General features: G+C 47.7%; 1 protein-coding gene across 1 annotated transcript; it reads left to right on the forward strand.

Moving 5' to 3' along the window:
- Positions 1-1,318: 1,318 nt before the first annotated feature.
- On the forward strand, positions 1,319-11,104 carry LOC115078267 (A disintegrin and metalloproteinase with thrombospondin motifs 4-like). The gene is given in 11 exon segments (XM_029581080.1): positions 1,319-1,399; positions 2,358-2,540; positions 2,543-2,695; positions 3,154-3,286; positions 3,991-4,161; positions 4,562-4,848; positions 5,325-5,361; positions 5,364-5,510; positions 6,187-6,362; positions 8,143-8,318; positions 8,724-11,104. Coding segments are annotated over 11 exon segments (1,980 nt in total). The 3' UTR covers positions 9,160-11,104.
- Positions 11,105-14,908: the final 3,804 nt, after the last annotated feature.

A 14,908-nucleotide genomic window follows, 5' to 3' on the forward strand; every position in this document is an offset into this window, starting at 1 on the left:
TTGCTCCGTCTGGTGCATGCCGATGCGGCGGCCTGCTCTTATCTGGTGCCATCCTCCCACCCATGGGGCTCTCCCCCCCCCCAAAGAGGAAGTGGCGACAGGGGCTCATGCAGGCAGCAAGGCGGCGATGCCATCGCTACGCCATCCCCAGACCCCCTGTAAAACGTCTTATTATAAATGCCTCATTTTTTTAATTTTGTGGTGAGGGCGGGGGCCAGGGAGGGCACAAGGCTGGGAGATTCACCTAGGGCATCTAATACCCTTGGCACCAGCCCTGAGCCCTGCCCGATTTATTTTCCGATACAACGCCACAGACCCCAGTTGACGCCTGCCTTTCTCTTCACCTCTTTGCGGCTCCCTCTGTGGTTATCCCAGGCGCTCCTGAATTCTGTTACTGGGTTATGCCTCCATGAGGAGGAGGAGGCCATTCCTTATGTCCAGGACAGTCGCCCTCCTAACCAGGTCTGTCACCCTCCATTCATCTCAGTGGGCCTCACCCCTCTTAAATCTCTCTTCCCTGGGTCATTCACCTTCTTAAAGGTTAGCACTATCCCACTACAATTACTGACAGTCACAAACTGCTCACTTTTTTTTGTTATCTCAGCCTCCTAAGAAGTATTGTTTAATGCAATGTATTCAGCAAAACAAAAGAAACTGTGAAGGACTATCCAAAGCCCCTTGCCACCTTATGCCAGTGGTCCACACTTGAAAAGTAGGTGATGTGGAGTCTCTCGGGACCCTCTAAGAGGGGCCAAGTCAGTGGCCACCATGCGTGAGAGTCTTATCTTAATCACTTACTGGAACTTCTCTGCCTGGGAGCCGGCCAAGCAGGAGTATTACTGCTCCCTGCAATTCTTCGCTTTTAAAACAGCTGCGTCCTGGCCTGGACGTACTATTTACACGATCAGGCGGTCCATTTGCGTAAGACTTTAGAGTCATCCTCAAGAAATTATTTATGACTAAAAGATTAAAAAAAAAAAAACACAACCCACAACAAAACCTCTCTGCCTTGTTTATGGGAGAGGAAACAGCGTCGGCGGAAGCCCGTCACGTTGGATTCTCCTGGCACGGAGCGTCTTTGAGTGAATCTGGCGTGAGCTGTCCGAGCGACGGGGGGGCTCTGGCAAGATACAGTCAGAGCCCTGGTGACGTAGGAAGCGCGGCAGAGGCTGAACTCCAAGAGGCCCCACAGCAGACAGATTACCCTCCTCTCCCGCTGACACTTTCACACCCCCCCCCCCCCCTCAGGAAGCCCATGCTAACAGCGAAGACGCATCACCTTTTTTTTTTATCCAAACATCACGAAAGCCTTTCGCTCATGAGACTGCAGGCCAACAGCATTCAAAGTCCGGAGATTGCCTCCTCTGTCGCTGCTGCTGAATGTGGATTCCTGTTGTGTGTAAGAGAGACACCATGCGTCATCATTAAACTTTCTCCTGCCCGATTCACGCAGATCTCTGTGTGTGGCATTTTAAAACCTCTCCTACAAGTCTCTTCCCTCCCTTCCCCAGACTTTCCGTGCACGGGGTAACATGCACAGAGTGGCAGTTACATTCTAAACAGCCTGAATGGGACATTTTGTTCTTTAACTAGTGTCACTTACCATGTTGCAGCATACTCCAGGTGATCAGATGTAAACATATTTTCTGCCAGATGGCCCAGTGGATACATAAATCTCTTCATTATCCTCTCCCTACAATGAGAGGGTGCCAATTCCTTATCAAGAGGCTCGGCCTCTCACCAGCTCTGTGTCACTAGTAAAGTCACTCCTCGGGTTGATGAGAGTTGTTGCAATGTGAGACTTTAAAATTTGATTCTCAGCCCTCTCACCCAGGTTAACCCAAAGAGTCTGAGTCAGTCTTGGTTTTGCTCTGATGAAGGCATGGAATCATAGTTTGGATTTCTCCAAGAAGGAATGGGGCAAGACCAGGACTGACTCAGCTTTTTCGGGTTGGCCTGGATGAGGGTGGCAACTAACTCATGTACGTGTGTGTTTATGGATTCCTCGTCTTCCCTGACTGGCCATGATAATGACTAAAGATGGAACAGGAGAAGCTCAACAACCTAACCATTGACATAAGTGTACCATGACCAGACGGCTCCATAACAGAAGGTGCAGGCTGAGCCATTGCAATGATATGTAGTTCTGTCCATTGAAGGAATGGGTCTCCCTCTGCTTCTTATGACAGGGAACTTGTTAGCCAACCCTAGCCTGAGTCCTCTTGTCTTGGGCATAAGATGTATTCTCAAGTTACATCCAAAAATTCCAGCGCAACTGCATCAGCTGTGATGAGAGAAAAAAGCGGTTTCCATGTCTTGATTGTCCCCTCTCGCTCTCTCTCTTCCCTTTCCTGCAGCGCTTTGCCTCTGTCCCTCACTACGTGGAGACCCTGGTGGTGGCAGACGAGAGCATGGCCACATTCCACGGGGCAGGGCTGAAGCGTTACCTGCTGACCGTCATGGCCGCCGCTGCCAAATTCTTCCGGCACCCGAGCCTGAGGAATCCGGTCAACGTGGTGGTGACACGGCTAGTGGTGATTGCCGAGCCGAGAAAGGCCGGACCCACGGGGGCCTGAAGGTGACTTCCAATGCCGCCGCGATGCTGCGGAACTTCTGTGAGTGGCAGAAGGGCCTGAACAAGCCCAATGACTCCGACTCCGAACATTTCGACACGGCCATCTTTTTCACCAGAGAGGTACGGGGACGTCCTATTTCACTTTGATGGACTTGGGTAGAAGGCCTGGGTCTGGAGCCTGCAGATTACTAATCTAACTATGAGATGTTTTTGTGAGTCACTGTAGTACTCAACTTTCTGGCAGTGAGTATTGAACATGGGATGGATGGGATGGTGAAGCCACCAGATTTGGGAGGGTTGTACTCTCCTAGTGAGGGGACCTGACCCTTTAGCTCAGCATTAGAGTCTTTGGCTTGGAGCCAAAAAATTACAGGTTTAGAGCCTGAGATCCCTGGCTGGAACATAGGTGGTGTAGTGCAAGGCGCTGCAGGGAATACAGAACCTGCATGGTCTACAGAACCCCCACAAGAGTTGTGCGGCTTCGCGCTCATTGCTCTAATCAAGTTGCTGCCAGAACCCATTGGTCCACTGTTCTTCGTGATTCTAATGATCCAATTCACTTTCTCAATTTCCTGCAGGACCTGTGCGGCGTCTCAACCTGCGACACGCTAGGAATGGCCGACGTGGGCACAGTCTGCGACCCTTCGCGGAGCTGCTCCATCGTGGAAGATGATGGCTTGCAGTCTGCATTCACCGCGGCCCATGAACTTGGTGAGAACCAGCCTCATAAAAACAAAGAAATATAGAATATGATAACAGATAAGGACCCCCCCCAAGGACCCATCTAAGCTGGCCAGTTTACCTCCTGGTGCAGCACCATAGACCCCCAGCTGAGCTCTGGCTTTCCTTTCACTTCTTCACAAACTAGGGGGTCCCTCTGTGCTTATCCCTAGCTCGCCAGGGTATTTATCCCCAAAAGTAAGAAAGAGAACCATGAAGCCTCCAGAAAAGGGAGCTGCCAACACGGCATGAAGTTGTTACCACTTGGACCTAGTAAGCAGCTGTTTCATTGCTCAGCGGTAACGGGATCCTGATAATCCCCCTAATATCTCAGCCACAATGCTGCATGCTCCTACTGACTTCAGTTTATTATTGAACTTTGGCAAAGAAAGAGCTAGATAAATTCAGCTAATAAAGACTTCCTGACATCGGAAAAGTTTAAAGCCACCCCATCCTATTACTGGAAATAACGTTGTACGTTTCTGCAAGAGAAACCTTGCAATAGAAAACATAATGAAAAAGATACTGGATTTCATCTCCCAGCTGCCCTCGGACCACCCGAGGGAATAGATTCAGCCTGTGGACAACACGTAACGTGGCTTGATAGGCGCAGTGGAAGAAACCGCCTACATTCCTTCAACTGCGTTGGGTGGTTCTGGTTCACTATTTGCCTGTTTTTTTTAAATCCTCATTAGGCCATGTCTTCAACATGCTGCACGATAACGCCAAGCCGTGCCTGGATATGAACCAGCAAGCCGGCAACACCCGCCACATGATGGCCCCGGTGATGTCCTACGTGGACCCTGAAGAGCTGTGGTCCCCCTGCAGTGCCCGCTTCATCACAGACTTCTTGGATAATGGCCACGGTAAGACAGCCTTCAGCGTTCCCAGTCACCCAGCTTCTTTCTGCCTTTGCAGAACGCAGGTCTGTGCCTGCAGCTTGAAACGAGGAGGCAATGGCAGCAATTCCTGGGCTCCAATCCCGGCTCTGCCCGCCCTCTCTGTATTGCTTTGGCATGCCATTACCCAACTGCCCGTGCTTTAGTGATACTAGTGCAACTCCTCAGATTCAGAAAGGTGCCAATTCCAGGCATCAACCATGTGCTGTCCGTTTTTTTTCAGTGCTGTTGCTTGCAAAATACATTCAGGTTCTGTCTGATTGGACAGTGATACTGTAGTAACTTAGGTTCTCACTTTTCTGCATCCTGTTCATCAAGCAATGTTGACCTCTATCGTTATTCATAGTTTTTTCCCTATCCCTTGCAGGTCACTGCCTCCTGGACAAGCCCCACGCACCCTTACGCCTTCCGGTGCCGTTTCCTGGCAATGACTATGACTCCGACCGCCAGTGCCAGCTGACTTTCGGACCAGACTCGCGTCACTGCCCGAACCTGCAAACGCCCTGCTCTTCCCTCTGGTGCACGGGCAGGATTGATGGGCATTTCATGTGCCAGACCAAGCACTTTCCCTGGGCGGATGGCACGCACTGCGGGGCAGGAAAGACCTGCATGAACGGACGCTGCATCAGCCGGGTGGAGATGAAAGCTTACAACGTGAGTGCCCTGTGCATGGACGCCCCAGCCTATGAGTTGGGTGTCGCACATGGTGCCTTTTATCACTTTAGGAGTGTCTCAAGCACGTGAGAGTTTTGGGCATGGGGATTGCAAGAAGAGGAAAGGGAGGTTTTGTGTAATGTAATGCTCTTATGGGATAAGAGGTGCTCCATACAGCAGCTATTAATTTTCTGTAAAAGGATCTGGACAAAGTGTAACGTAGCCAGCCAACAGACAGTAAAAGAGCATAGGAGGAAAGCTGCTCACGCCCACTATAATCTATGCCATGGCCCAAGGGCAGGCAAGCTAGTGTGGCAAAACCTGCGAGTGGGTGCGTCAGCCAGAGAATCTGATTGGCTGAACACTAGATCAAACCTCCTCCACCCACCCCTTCTTTGCTGCCGTACCTGTCCATCTCTGGCTTTGAGAAACCCTTTGGGATTGTCATTTTCTGTGTCTCTCTCTTCTTTACACAGACTCCTCTAAACGGCGGCTGGGGCTCTTGGGGATCCTGGGTGAGTGCTCCAGGACGTGTGGGGGCGGGGTGCAGTTCTCCACCCGGGAATGCAACAAGCCCATGCCACGAAACGGAGGAAAGTACTGCGAGGGGAAGAGGACCCAGTACCGCTCCTGCAACACCAAAGACTGCCCCGGCAACAATGGTAAGTGCCAGACGTGCTGAGCGAAAATGACGGTGGCGCGACTTAACACCCACGTTTACCACCAGCCACGGATGAGTCAGGCCCAGCCAGATTCAGGCAGGGCTGATGCTGCCGCCCTAGGGCAACGCCGATAGGCGGATCCGGGCCTCGGTTTTGTCCTCGTATACCTAGACTTGTCTCTTCCACTTTATCTCTTGGAAAGGCAGGGACTGGAAATCCCAGCATGCAGTGCAGCAAAGCCAGACCTTCACTGCTGACCTGGGCCAGATGGCCACTATAGCTCCAGGCCATGAAGGACAAAGATGAATTCTGTTGCCATTTCTTTTCACGGTCCACACGATTAGACCCTACACACGTAGACGGCAGTTCTCCCCTTAAACTAATCTCCAGTTTCTAAGGTATAGGTTATACTTCAACCAATAAAAGAACAGCTCATATTGTGTACGGAAGGCAATAGTAAAACAGCTCATGCATTGCACAGTGTACTGCAGCCAATAAGGAAACAACTCCTATAGCACAAGGGTTTCACTTCAGCCAATAAGAGAACAGCTCTTGCTGTTACAGGTTTTACTTCAGCTAACGGGAGAGCAGCTGGCTCCTACGTAACTCTTAAAACTGTAAGAAATAAATAAAACCCTAATTTTACCTTTGCATTTGTTTTCTTGTTCCTTTGCAGCTCTTACTTTCCGGGAGCAGCAGTGCGCCATCTACAACCACAGGACGGACCTGTTTAAGGGCTTCCCTTCCCCCATGGACTGGGTGCCCCGCTACAGCGGGGTGGCCGAGAAGGACCTGTGCAAACTCACCTGCCAGTCTAGGCCGCTGGGCTATTACTACGTCCTGGAGCCAAGGGTGAGCAACTTTCAGGAGACAGACCGGGGGGGCGCCTAGAATGCCACATCCTGCTTAAGCAGGAAGGGCACAATTGCCCTGGTTTTCATTTTGGCCATAAAGAGAAAAAGAAATATTACGAATTTCGTACATGACACAACATATGCAGGCTTAGGATTTTAAAAAGGAAGGGGCAGGTGCATCATCGCCCCCTGCTAGGATTTGGATTTTACAGGTATTTACTTGCCTTTCTAAATCTGAGCTGAGGGGGAGCTAGAATTGGATATTGCCCTGTCCCCAGAGGCAATGGGGGGCTAAAGGACTTATCCAAGGTCACAAGGAATGTCCGAGGGACATGAAGGATTTGAACCTCCGCTGCACAGCTTCTCAGCCCACTGTTTCCCGCCTCTCTTCCGGAGGCATGGCCTCAGTGGTCTGCAACGAACACGCACCAGATAGATTTGCATAACTCGGAGACCCAGCGAATGCGGCTCAATCTCACGCACATTCACTGTAGCAATCCCCAAAACCCGAGGGGCTGGCTTAGGAAACATCGTTACTAGGGAGCTCCCCACTTCCTTTCCCTGTCATCCTCCCTTCCGCTTATGGTCACCATTTCATCCCAGGCTAACCAAACAGGCTGATCGGGAGCTGGGATTTGCCCCACTTCTGCTCCATGGTCTCAAGCATCACTCAGGTCCCCAGCTGTCACCATTAACGGTGCATGGATGGAATATACCTGCGCAGCCTGTCGCTCTGACAGCCCTGCACTTTCGGCCCAGTGTACTCTTATTGCAGCTTTGATTACATCCCAGTGGTGGCTGCACGTCTTGTCTTCCTCTAGGTTTGTGAAAGAAATGGGACAGGGTGTGAAACATTTTGGGCCAAGGCAATGGGATTAGGCGCTCTTAGCCAAACCTTCAGCTTGACATCCCCCTCCAATTAACTTTCAGACCCTTAGGCCCATCTGAGATTTTAATAATTAAATTCAACAGTCCTGATCACTTCCAACTCTCCCCGATTTATCTTGTAAAAACAGATTATTGGCCATCAGCCTTTTAAGTATTCAACTTTGTTGCAAATATATCTGTAATCTATTTATATATCTATAAACACAATATACAATATAAATAGGTTTCAGAACTCATGTCACAGTGGTCTGATGAATGTATCTGTGATTGTTGGGGACAGACTGCAAATAAAGACAAGATATATTTATAAAATTACAAGAAAGCCATACCACATTGGTTAAAGGTAATCTCTGAAATGGTTGGCCGGGCTGAACAAGGATGCTATACAATTAAAAAAATGTCAAATTCTGGTGTCACCTCAAATTCCCTCCATTCCCAGATCCTTTGAGAAGTAACACAAAACCCTGAAAAAAAAAAGGCAGTCAGAGCCTCTATAACCAAAACAGCGGGATTGTTTTCTTGTGGCTGCAGCTACTCTTTGGCACCCCCGAGCTGCCGCCGCCCTAGCTGAATGCCTAGTTTGCCTAATGGTTAAGCCGGCCGCACTTGCTTTCTGACATCTATAACTCTTATTTAGATCCGATATCTCACCTTCTTATTCAAAATCTCAAGGCAGTTACAAGAAAAAATAAACATAATATAAAATAGTCCTTTCACTACCCATTCAGTTCCACTTCATTTCACAGAGCTACTCCCATTTTATAATACAAAAAAAAAGAAAGAAAATCGTGAAGGCATTCTTAAAACATACCATGGGGGCTTTAACTGTGCTTGCCAAAAAACACGTAAGAAGGGCGTGGCTCACGCCTCTTGCTTCCTCCTCCATGCAGGTAGCCGACGGCACTCCCTGTTCTCCAGACACCACTTCCGTGTGCGTCCAGGGCCGCTGCGTCCACGCAGGCTGCGACCGCGTTATCGGCTCCAAGAAGAAGTTTGACAAGTGCATGGTGTGTGGAGGGGATGCATCCACCTGCAGCAAGACCTACGGATCCTTCACCAAACCCCGGTGAGAAGGGAGCTCAGTCCCTAACAGGAGGGATGGGGGGCCCGATGTTTTCCGGGCCCCTTACGAACATAAAATGAAAGCGGTCCTGGGAATCACACCTTCCCCCCCCCTCCCCTGTGAGGCTGGCTACACACATCTAACCAGCCCGCCTATCTGGCATCACGGCGATCGGATGGAAGGCTGACCGGAAAGCAGATCATACAGTGTTCTTGGGGGGGTTGATCTACGAGTTGGTAGAGTTTCTCGCTGTGGAGGTGCGATCTGTACAATCTCGGCAGTACATCGCTGCATGTAACCAGGGCTGGGCTGGGCATATAGCAGGCCTGAGAATCTGCAGTTTAATGGTCTTCCATTGCTCCTTAGGACGTTCTTTTGTATTCATGCTGTCCTCTCTATCTGTTACAGATATGGCTACAATGATGTCATCACCATTCCGGCTGGAGCCACCAATATCCTGATCCGTCAGAACAGTGGGTCTGCCACAAGCAGCGATGGAATCTATTTGGCCATTAAGAGGCAGGATGGCTCCTACGCCCTCAACGGCAATTACGTCCTGGTGCCTTCGGAAGTGGACATCAGCATAGGGGGAGGAGTGTCACTTCGCTACAGTGGCGCCACAAAAGCCATGGAGACCATTATCGGTCGGGGGCCACTGAAAGAGCCACTTACTGTCCAAGCCCTGGTGGTGACTGACAAGAACGCTCCTAGGCTCAAGTACACGTTCTTCATCCCGAAAAGCACCACCCGGGCTCCACCGCCCAGGAAGTCGATGGAGGAGTGGCTTAAACGTCGAGCCCAGATTCTGGAGATCCTGAGGAGGAGTAGAAGCAGTCACAAATAGGAGCCCGTAATATGGAACTCGAGATCTGGAAAAGCAATTTCTGCACCAGGCTGACCAGACATGCCTCGTTAAACTTTGACTTAAGATGGATTTCAAAAAAAAGGTGCTTGGCCGACAGATCAAGTATTGTACCTTAGCATGTGCCTGGTTCCTCAGGTTTCAGCTGAATTTCAAGGTGCCTTATTGACAGTTACCCTTTTGTAGGCTATGCGCTCATTAACTTCCCTTTGGGTCTTGCACCATTTCTTTGATAGTAGGCTATGGTGTTTCACAGGGCCTGCACAGACTTGGAGACTAAAACACTTTGGATGAGGCAAAAAACAGATACCCAGGTGGATGGTCAGAATGTACCACTTTTGTTGGCTGGTTCAGCTGAGGTGGATCTTCATCCAGTCATTTGCTCTGCATTTCCTATTTTATTTTTCCACCTCCATGTGACAACCACCATGGTGGAATCTGTACGCCTTGCACCTTCAAGCCAACTTGGGTATTCTATGGTCACAAGACGAAGGGAGATGAGTCACAAGACAGTGTCTTTGCTGGCTAAGGACCAAAGTGCCCCTGTTGCCCCTTCAGTTTTCTCTTATGCAAATGGACCCATGAGCAGGCTCAGTGGCATATTGGCTGGTGGCAGCGCGAGCACCCTACAAACTTATTTCAGACACAATGTTAATTCAAGTGAGGCTCAGAGAAGCTTCAGTGTGGTTTGATCCGAAGATGTCAATATCTTCTTAATAGAACTGGGGGTCTGGCAACCCTTCTTATTCAATATAAAGTGAGTGGGAAAGGAAAGGAGGTTAAGGTTAAAGAAGGACTCATGCAATGCAAACTAACAAGTATGGTGCTCTTGAATATCCAGGGCTTTCAACCATCTCCAGGTCTGTCAGGAACACTTCAGTCCAGTCCTGCTTGGTTTGTTTATAAGTGATGGCCTGTGGACTACAAGTATCACAATGCCTTATGCTGCAGATGAACAGCAAGCAGGTTGGACCAAAAATTGTGCAATGGTCAAGAGGAAGGTCTACAAAATCAACTTTTAGTGAAAAAGAAAGGATAAATTTATGCTTGCATTGGCAAGCGATAATAGATGGAGCTGATGTGCAAAGAAGGGACCTTGCTATGTTCATTAAGGATGTTAAAGAGACATCTGCTTAGGGTACCAGCCAAACTTGCATGTTGACGGCTCTGAACGATGCCTGAGGGAGGCAATAGAAAAGGTCAAAGGACAGCGTAGCAAGTCACTTTAATACCGACCAAGTGAAAGTGTTCAGGAAGACCAGCCAGGTGGTTCGGTGGCAGGTTGCGTGCCACCATGTGAAAGACCTGGATTTGATTTCACGGTCAGGTCTCCCGCTCCCCTGGGCTGGTTGGAGCTGGGATGCTGCAGAGGCAGCATTCACTGCCCCTGGGGAAAAAAGGGGAATCTTAGTCATCCCACAACAGTGACATCTACCGGCCAGGCCAGTTTTAGGGCCTTCGTTCGTAGAGTTCCGGAAGTAGTCCTAGCATGTGGCCCCCGGCTGAGGATTGTCAATGCAATGACTGGGCTTGGTGAATTAAGGGATACAAAATAGAGAGAAAAAAATTCCCAGGTAGTTGCGAATGAAGGGTCACGGTGATGGATCCCAGCTTTAGTTCCAACTGGTGTGGTAGCCCAAAGGAACAGGAGGAAAAGAGTGGCCTCCTCCCCCCCCCCCCCCCTGAAAAAAATATGTTCATTATTACCTATATAGCAAATTCCCTGAATTAATTTAGTCTGAAATCATACATTCTGGGTCAAACTTTAATTTATTTTTTTTTAACAAGGGGGGGCTAGAAGACATTTGAGAGAATTGTTGTGGTCCTTTATAACTCTCCAAGATCCTGTTCGTTGCGCAGAATGATACCCTGTATTTATTGATTATTTATTGATTTGTGGCTTTAGTTAGGGGTTTTTTTTTTTGGGAGGGGGTGGTCGGGGGGGGGGGGGGGGGTTTGCATACCAATATTGATGCCTGCCTTCAAAATAAAAAATGCACCAAACTGTCAACCCAGGTCGAAGCTTGCAAAACCTCGAATATGTGTATCAGTGTCACTGAGTTTATCCACAAAACAAAAAGCCATTTTCATGAAGCAACATCAGCTGTCTACCTCAGAAAAGACAAATTGTAAAAAGGTTTTTGATTGAACAACTTTACAGATTTAGGAACATTGGGGGATCCGCTGAACCTGAAAAGATATTTGTGGTGGTCAGCATAGGAAACTATAACTCTTATTAATCTGCACCATCATTTTCTGTGGTTTTGTTATTTTTTTTTTTAAGAGTTGGGAGCCTGACAAGTTACCAACTGTCTTCCTTTATTCTGTGCCTATGAGAAAAATCCCCTTTGATAAATTAAAGCCTATTGAGAAGGAATAAAGGCAGGCAAATCCACGAAAAGCTGCAGTTAATAGTTTTGGCCCTTGAAGGGAATTCTACCGCTGCATGGTTTGCTTGTCAGTGTAAACAGGTCATATTTGTGACAGATAAAGTTGATGTACTTCTTCTATTGTCTTGCTGCTCCCTCGGATTTTAAAGGTCAGTTTAGGTCCACCAGGGGTTAAGCTCAGTATTCCTCTTAACTATTTAAAGGAAATTCTAGAGGCCTCTAAGCCTTGATTCTTTCGACTCTTGGTTGGGTGTTAGGCTAGGACAGAAGCCATCAAAGGAAAGGGAGAGCCCATAATTATCAATGTTTGTTGGAAAGAGTTAACAGAATTGTCGATGGGGGGTAAAGTAGTCATGGGCTTAAGGCTTTTTTCCCCCCAATATTTCCATGTGATCCATAAGAGAAAGTACAGTAAAGATTATCAGGTGCATAAGCATGATGATAGCTTGACAACGATTTAGGACACTGCTTGCTTTCTTGCACGTCTTTCTCCCCTTCCCCCTCCACACGTACGTCCCCCAAAATCTTTAGCTTTAATCAATATACATTGTACATTGGGCAGGCATGCTCCTTTCAGGGTATTTATATGGGAGAATTTCTGAAACTAGTTTGGCAAGCTTACTAAGGCCACGCAGGAGATGCGGGCAAGGGAAGGGAAGGGAATCCAGCACAAGACCTACTATGCCAAACCTCCATAACCCGATGGTTCAAGACGTTCTGTTGGATGGGCCCCCTACTCTTGAGTTGGGTACATATTCCTTCATGGTCCACTGTAGAAGTTTACACACCAAGGACCCAATTTGCCAATGTGTGGAATGTCATATCAAAACATAAAACTATAAACTCCATCACATCTGACCCAACCACACTCTACACTGTTCCTCGCCTCCATGGCCCCACCCAGAATGATCACAGTCTCTCATATACCCATACTGTCATGACTTTGACAGCTGAGATTTTAGGCATTCAGTGGTCTCCCCTTTCATTCAGATAGCCAGTTGTTCCTTTTGGAAGGTTAATAGGTTAAATTATGGAAGTTAAATTGAGTTTGAGGGTTGGGATGAGGGCAAGTCCCCCAGTCTCATTTATTTGTTTATTATAAATATTGCATAAGTGCCTTTTTGTATTAATTATTGTATTTTTTTTGTAATAAAATTCTGCAAAATTATTTAAAACTATTTATATCACATTAATACTGTGGCATTTATTTATTTGAATGGAGATCTATTTAACCCTTCTTCCATGTAGAAGGCCCCTGGCTTGGGCATCTATGGTCAATGTATGTCTCTACAATACAGCAGATAAAAGGTTAAAAGTGGGGCTTGAAGAGGTTACAGCTTGTAAGGTTCTTATTGGGATGGATAAACTGAAGGTAAACAGTGAAGGAGTAAAAGCAGGTACTGACAACTGCTCTCAGCACTATTCAGTTTAGCATGTGGAACAGGAAAGGTTCCAAGAGGGGTGGGAACGAGGAAGACGTGGGAAGTTACAGAACTGTTCTTTTAACATCAGTGTTAGGTTCCATATTAGGAGCTACCACCCAGGAAAAAGATCTAGGCATCATAGTGGATAATACTTTAAAATCGTCAGCTCAGTGTGCTGCAGCAGTCAAAAAAGCAAATAGAATGTTAGGAATTATTAGGAAGGGAATGGTTAATAAAACGGAAAATGTCATAATACCTCTATATCGCTCCATGGTGAGACCACACCTTGAATACTGTGTACAATTCTGGTCGCCGCATCTCAAAAAAGATATAGTTGCGATGGAGAAGGTACAGAGAAGGGCAACCAAAATGATAAAGGGGATGGAACAGCTTCCCTATGAGGAAAGGCTGAAGAGATTAGGGCTGTTCAGCTTGGAGAAGAGACGGCTGAGGGGGGATATGATAAAGGTCTTTAAGATCATGAGAGGTCTTGAACGAGTAGATGTGACTCGGTTATTTTCACTTTCGAATAATAGAAGGACTAGAGGGCATTTCATGAAGTTAGCAAGTAGCACATTTAAGACTAATCAGACAAAATTCTTTTTCACTCAACGCACAATAAAGCTCTGGAATTTGTTGCCAGAGGATGTGGTTAATGCAGTTGGTGTAGCTGGGTTCAAAAAAGGTTTGGATAAGTTCTTGGAGGAGAAGTCCATTAATGGCTAATGCAGTCCCTTACAGCTATTTATTTATTTAACACTTTTCTATACCGACCTTCATGGTAGAGACCATATCAGATCGGTTTACTTCGAATTGGGGAACTGAACCAAGAACATTAACCAAAAACAATAGGTTGAGCATGAAAAAACAAAGTTACATTTAACAGGGAAATTAAACTTGGAAGCATAGGCTGCTGGAAGGAAGGAAAGGCTTGAGATAGCGAAGGAATTATTAGTATAAACAAAGCAGAGTCAGGGGGCTCTTATTCTGGACATGGGTAATATGGAGATCCATTGCTCCTGAAGGAAGTTCTGTCGACTATTGTGTGTCATGGGTATCTGAGAAGGCTTGGCGGAAAAGCCAGGTCTTAAGTTTTTTGCATTGTGAGGAAAACCTTGCCAAATAAATTTCATTTCTTTGAAGTGACCAGAGGGGTGCAGTAGATGTGGCCTAACTGGATTTCAGTGAAACCCTGTGTACTAGTGAGAAAGCCAGCCAGTCAGGAAGTTGGAACAAAAATGATCAACTGGCTGATAAATTGGTCGAGCAAGAGAATTCAGAAGAGTGGTAGTCCATGGGCATGCCTGGGAACTCAAACACCAGGGAGTTGTTGCACAGGGGCATAATGGGCTCATGCCCTGACCTACTGACCAATACTCCGAATCTCAGGCAAACAACAAACAGCCCTCTGCTTCCTGCTCCAGCCCATCCCCCCTCCCACCCCAGGAAGCCTGCAGGGAACAGGAAGAGAGGGCTGGAGAATGGAGCAGAGCAATTGGGTTCTGTTCTGCTGTGTTCTCTCCAGCCTCACCTCTTCCCCTCTTGTTCCTGTGGGAACAGGCACCACCTAGAGGGGGGGAACAGGAGGGAGGGGGCTGGATCAGACAGTGGGGGGGGGCAGCTCTTTGTGATACCAGGCCTCAGCTGAGGAAGGACACACCCTGGTGCACAAGTCAAGGAACTGTAAATGATTGATGGGGAGGGAGAGGAGGTAAATGCTGAAAGGGACAGGGTAAGAGGAGGAGAGGGTGAAGGGATGAATAACGGAGGTGGTAAAGAGGAGCATGAGAATGGGATGAATACCATTTCCTCCTCATGCCACCCCCATCCCCGATTGAAACTAATCTGAATTATGAGTAGGAGGTAATACAAATTTGTGTATGCACCCCCTTTCTGCTAATCCATGCCAATCTCAGG

Source organism: Rhinatrema bivittatum, chromosome 16 (genome assembly GCF_901001135.1).
Source record: "Rhinatrema bivittatum chromosome 16, aRhiBiv1.1, whole genome shotgun sequence".
In the NCBI taxonomy this organism is placed as follows: Eukaryota; Metazoa; Chordata; class Amphibia; order Gymnophiona; family Rhinatrematidae; genus Rhinatrema; species Rhinatrema bivittatum.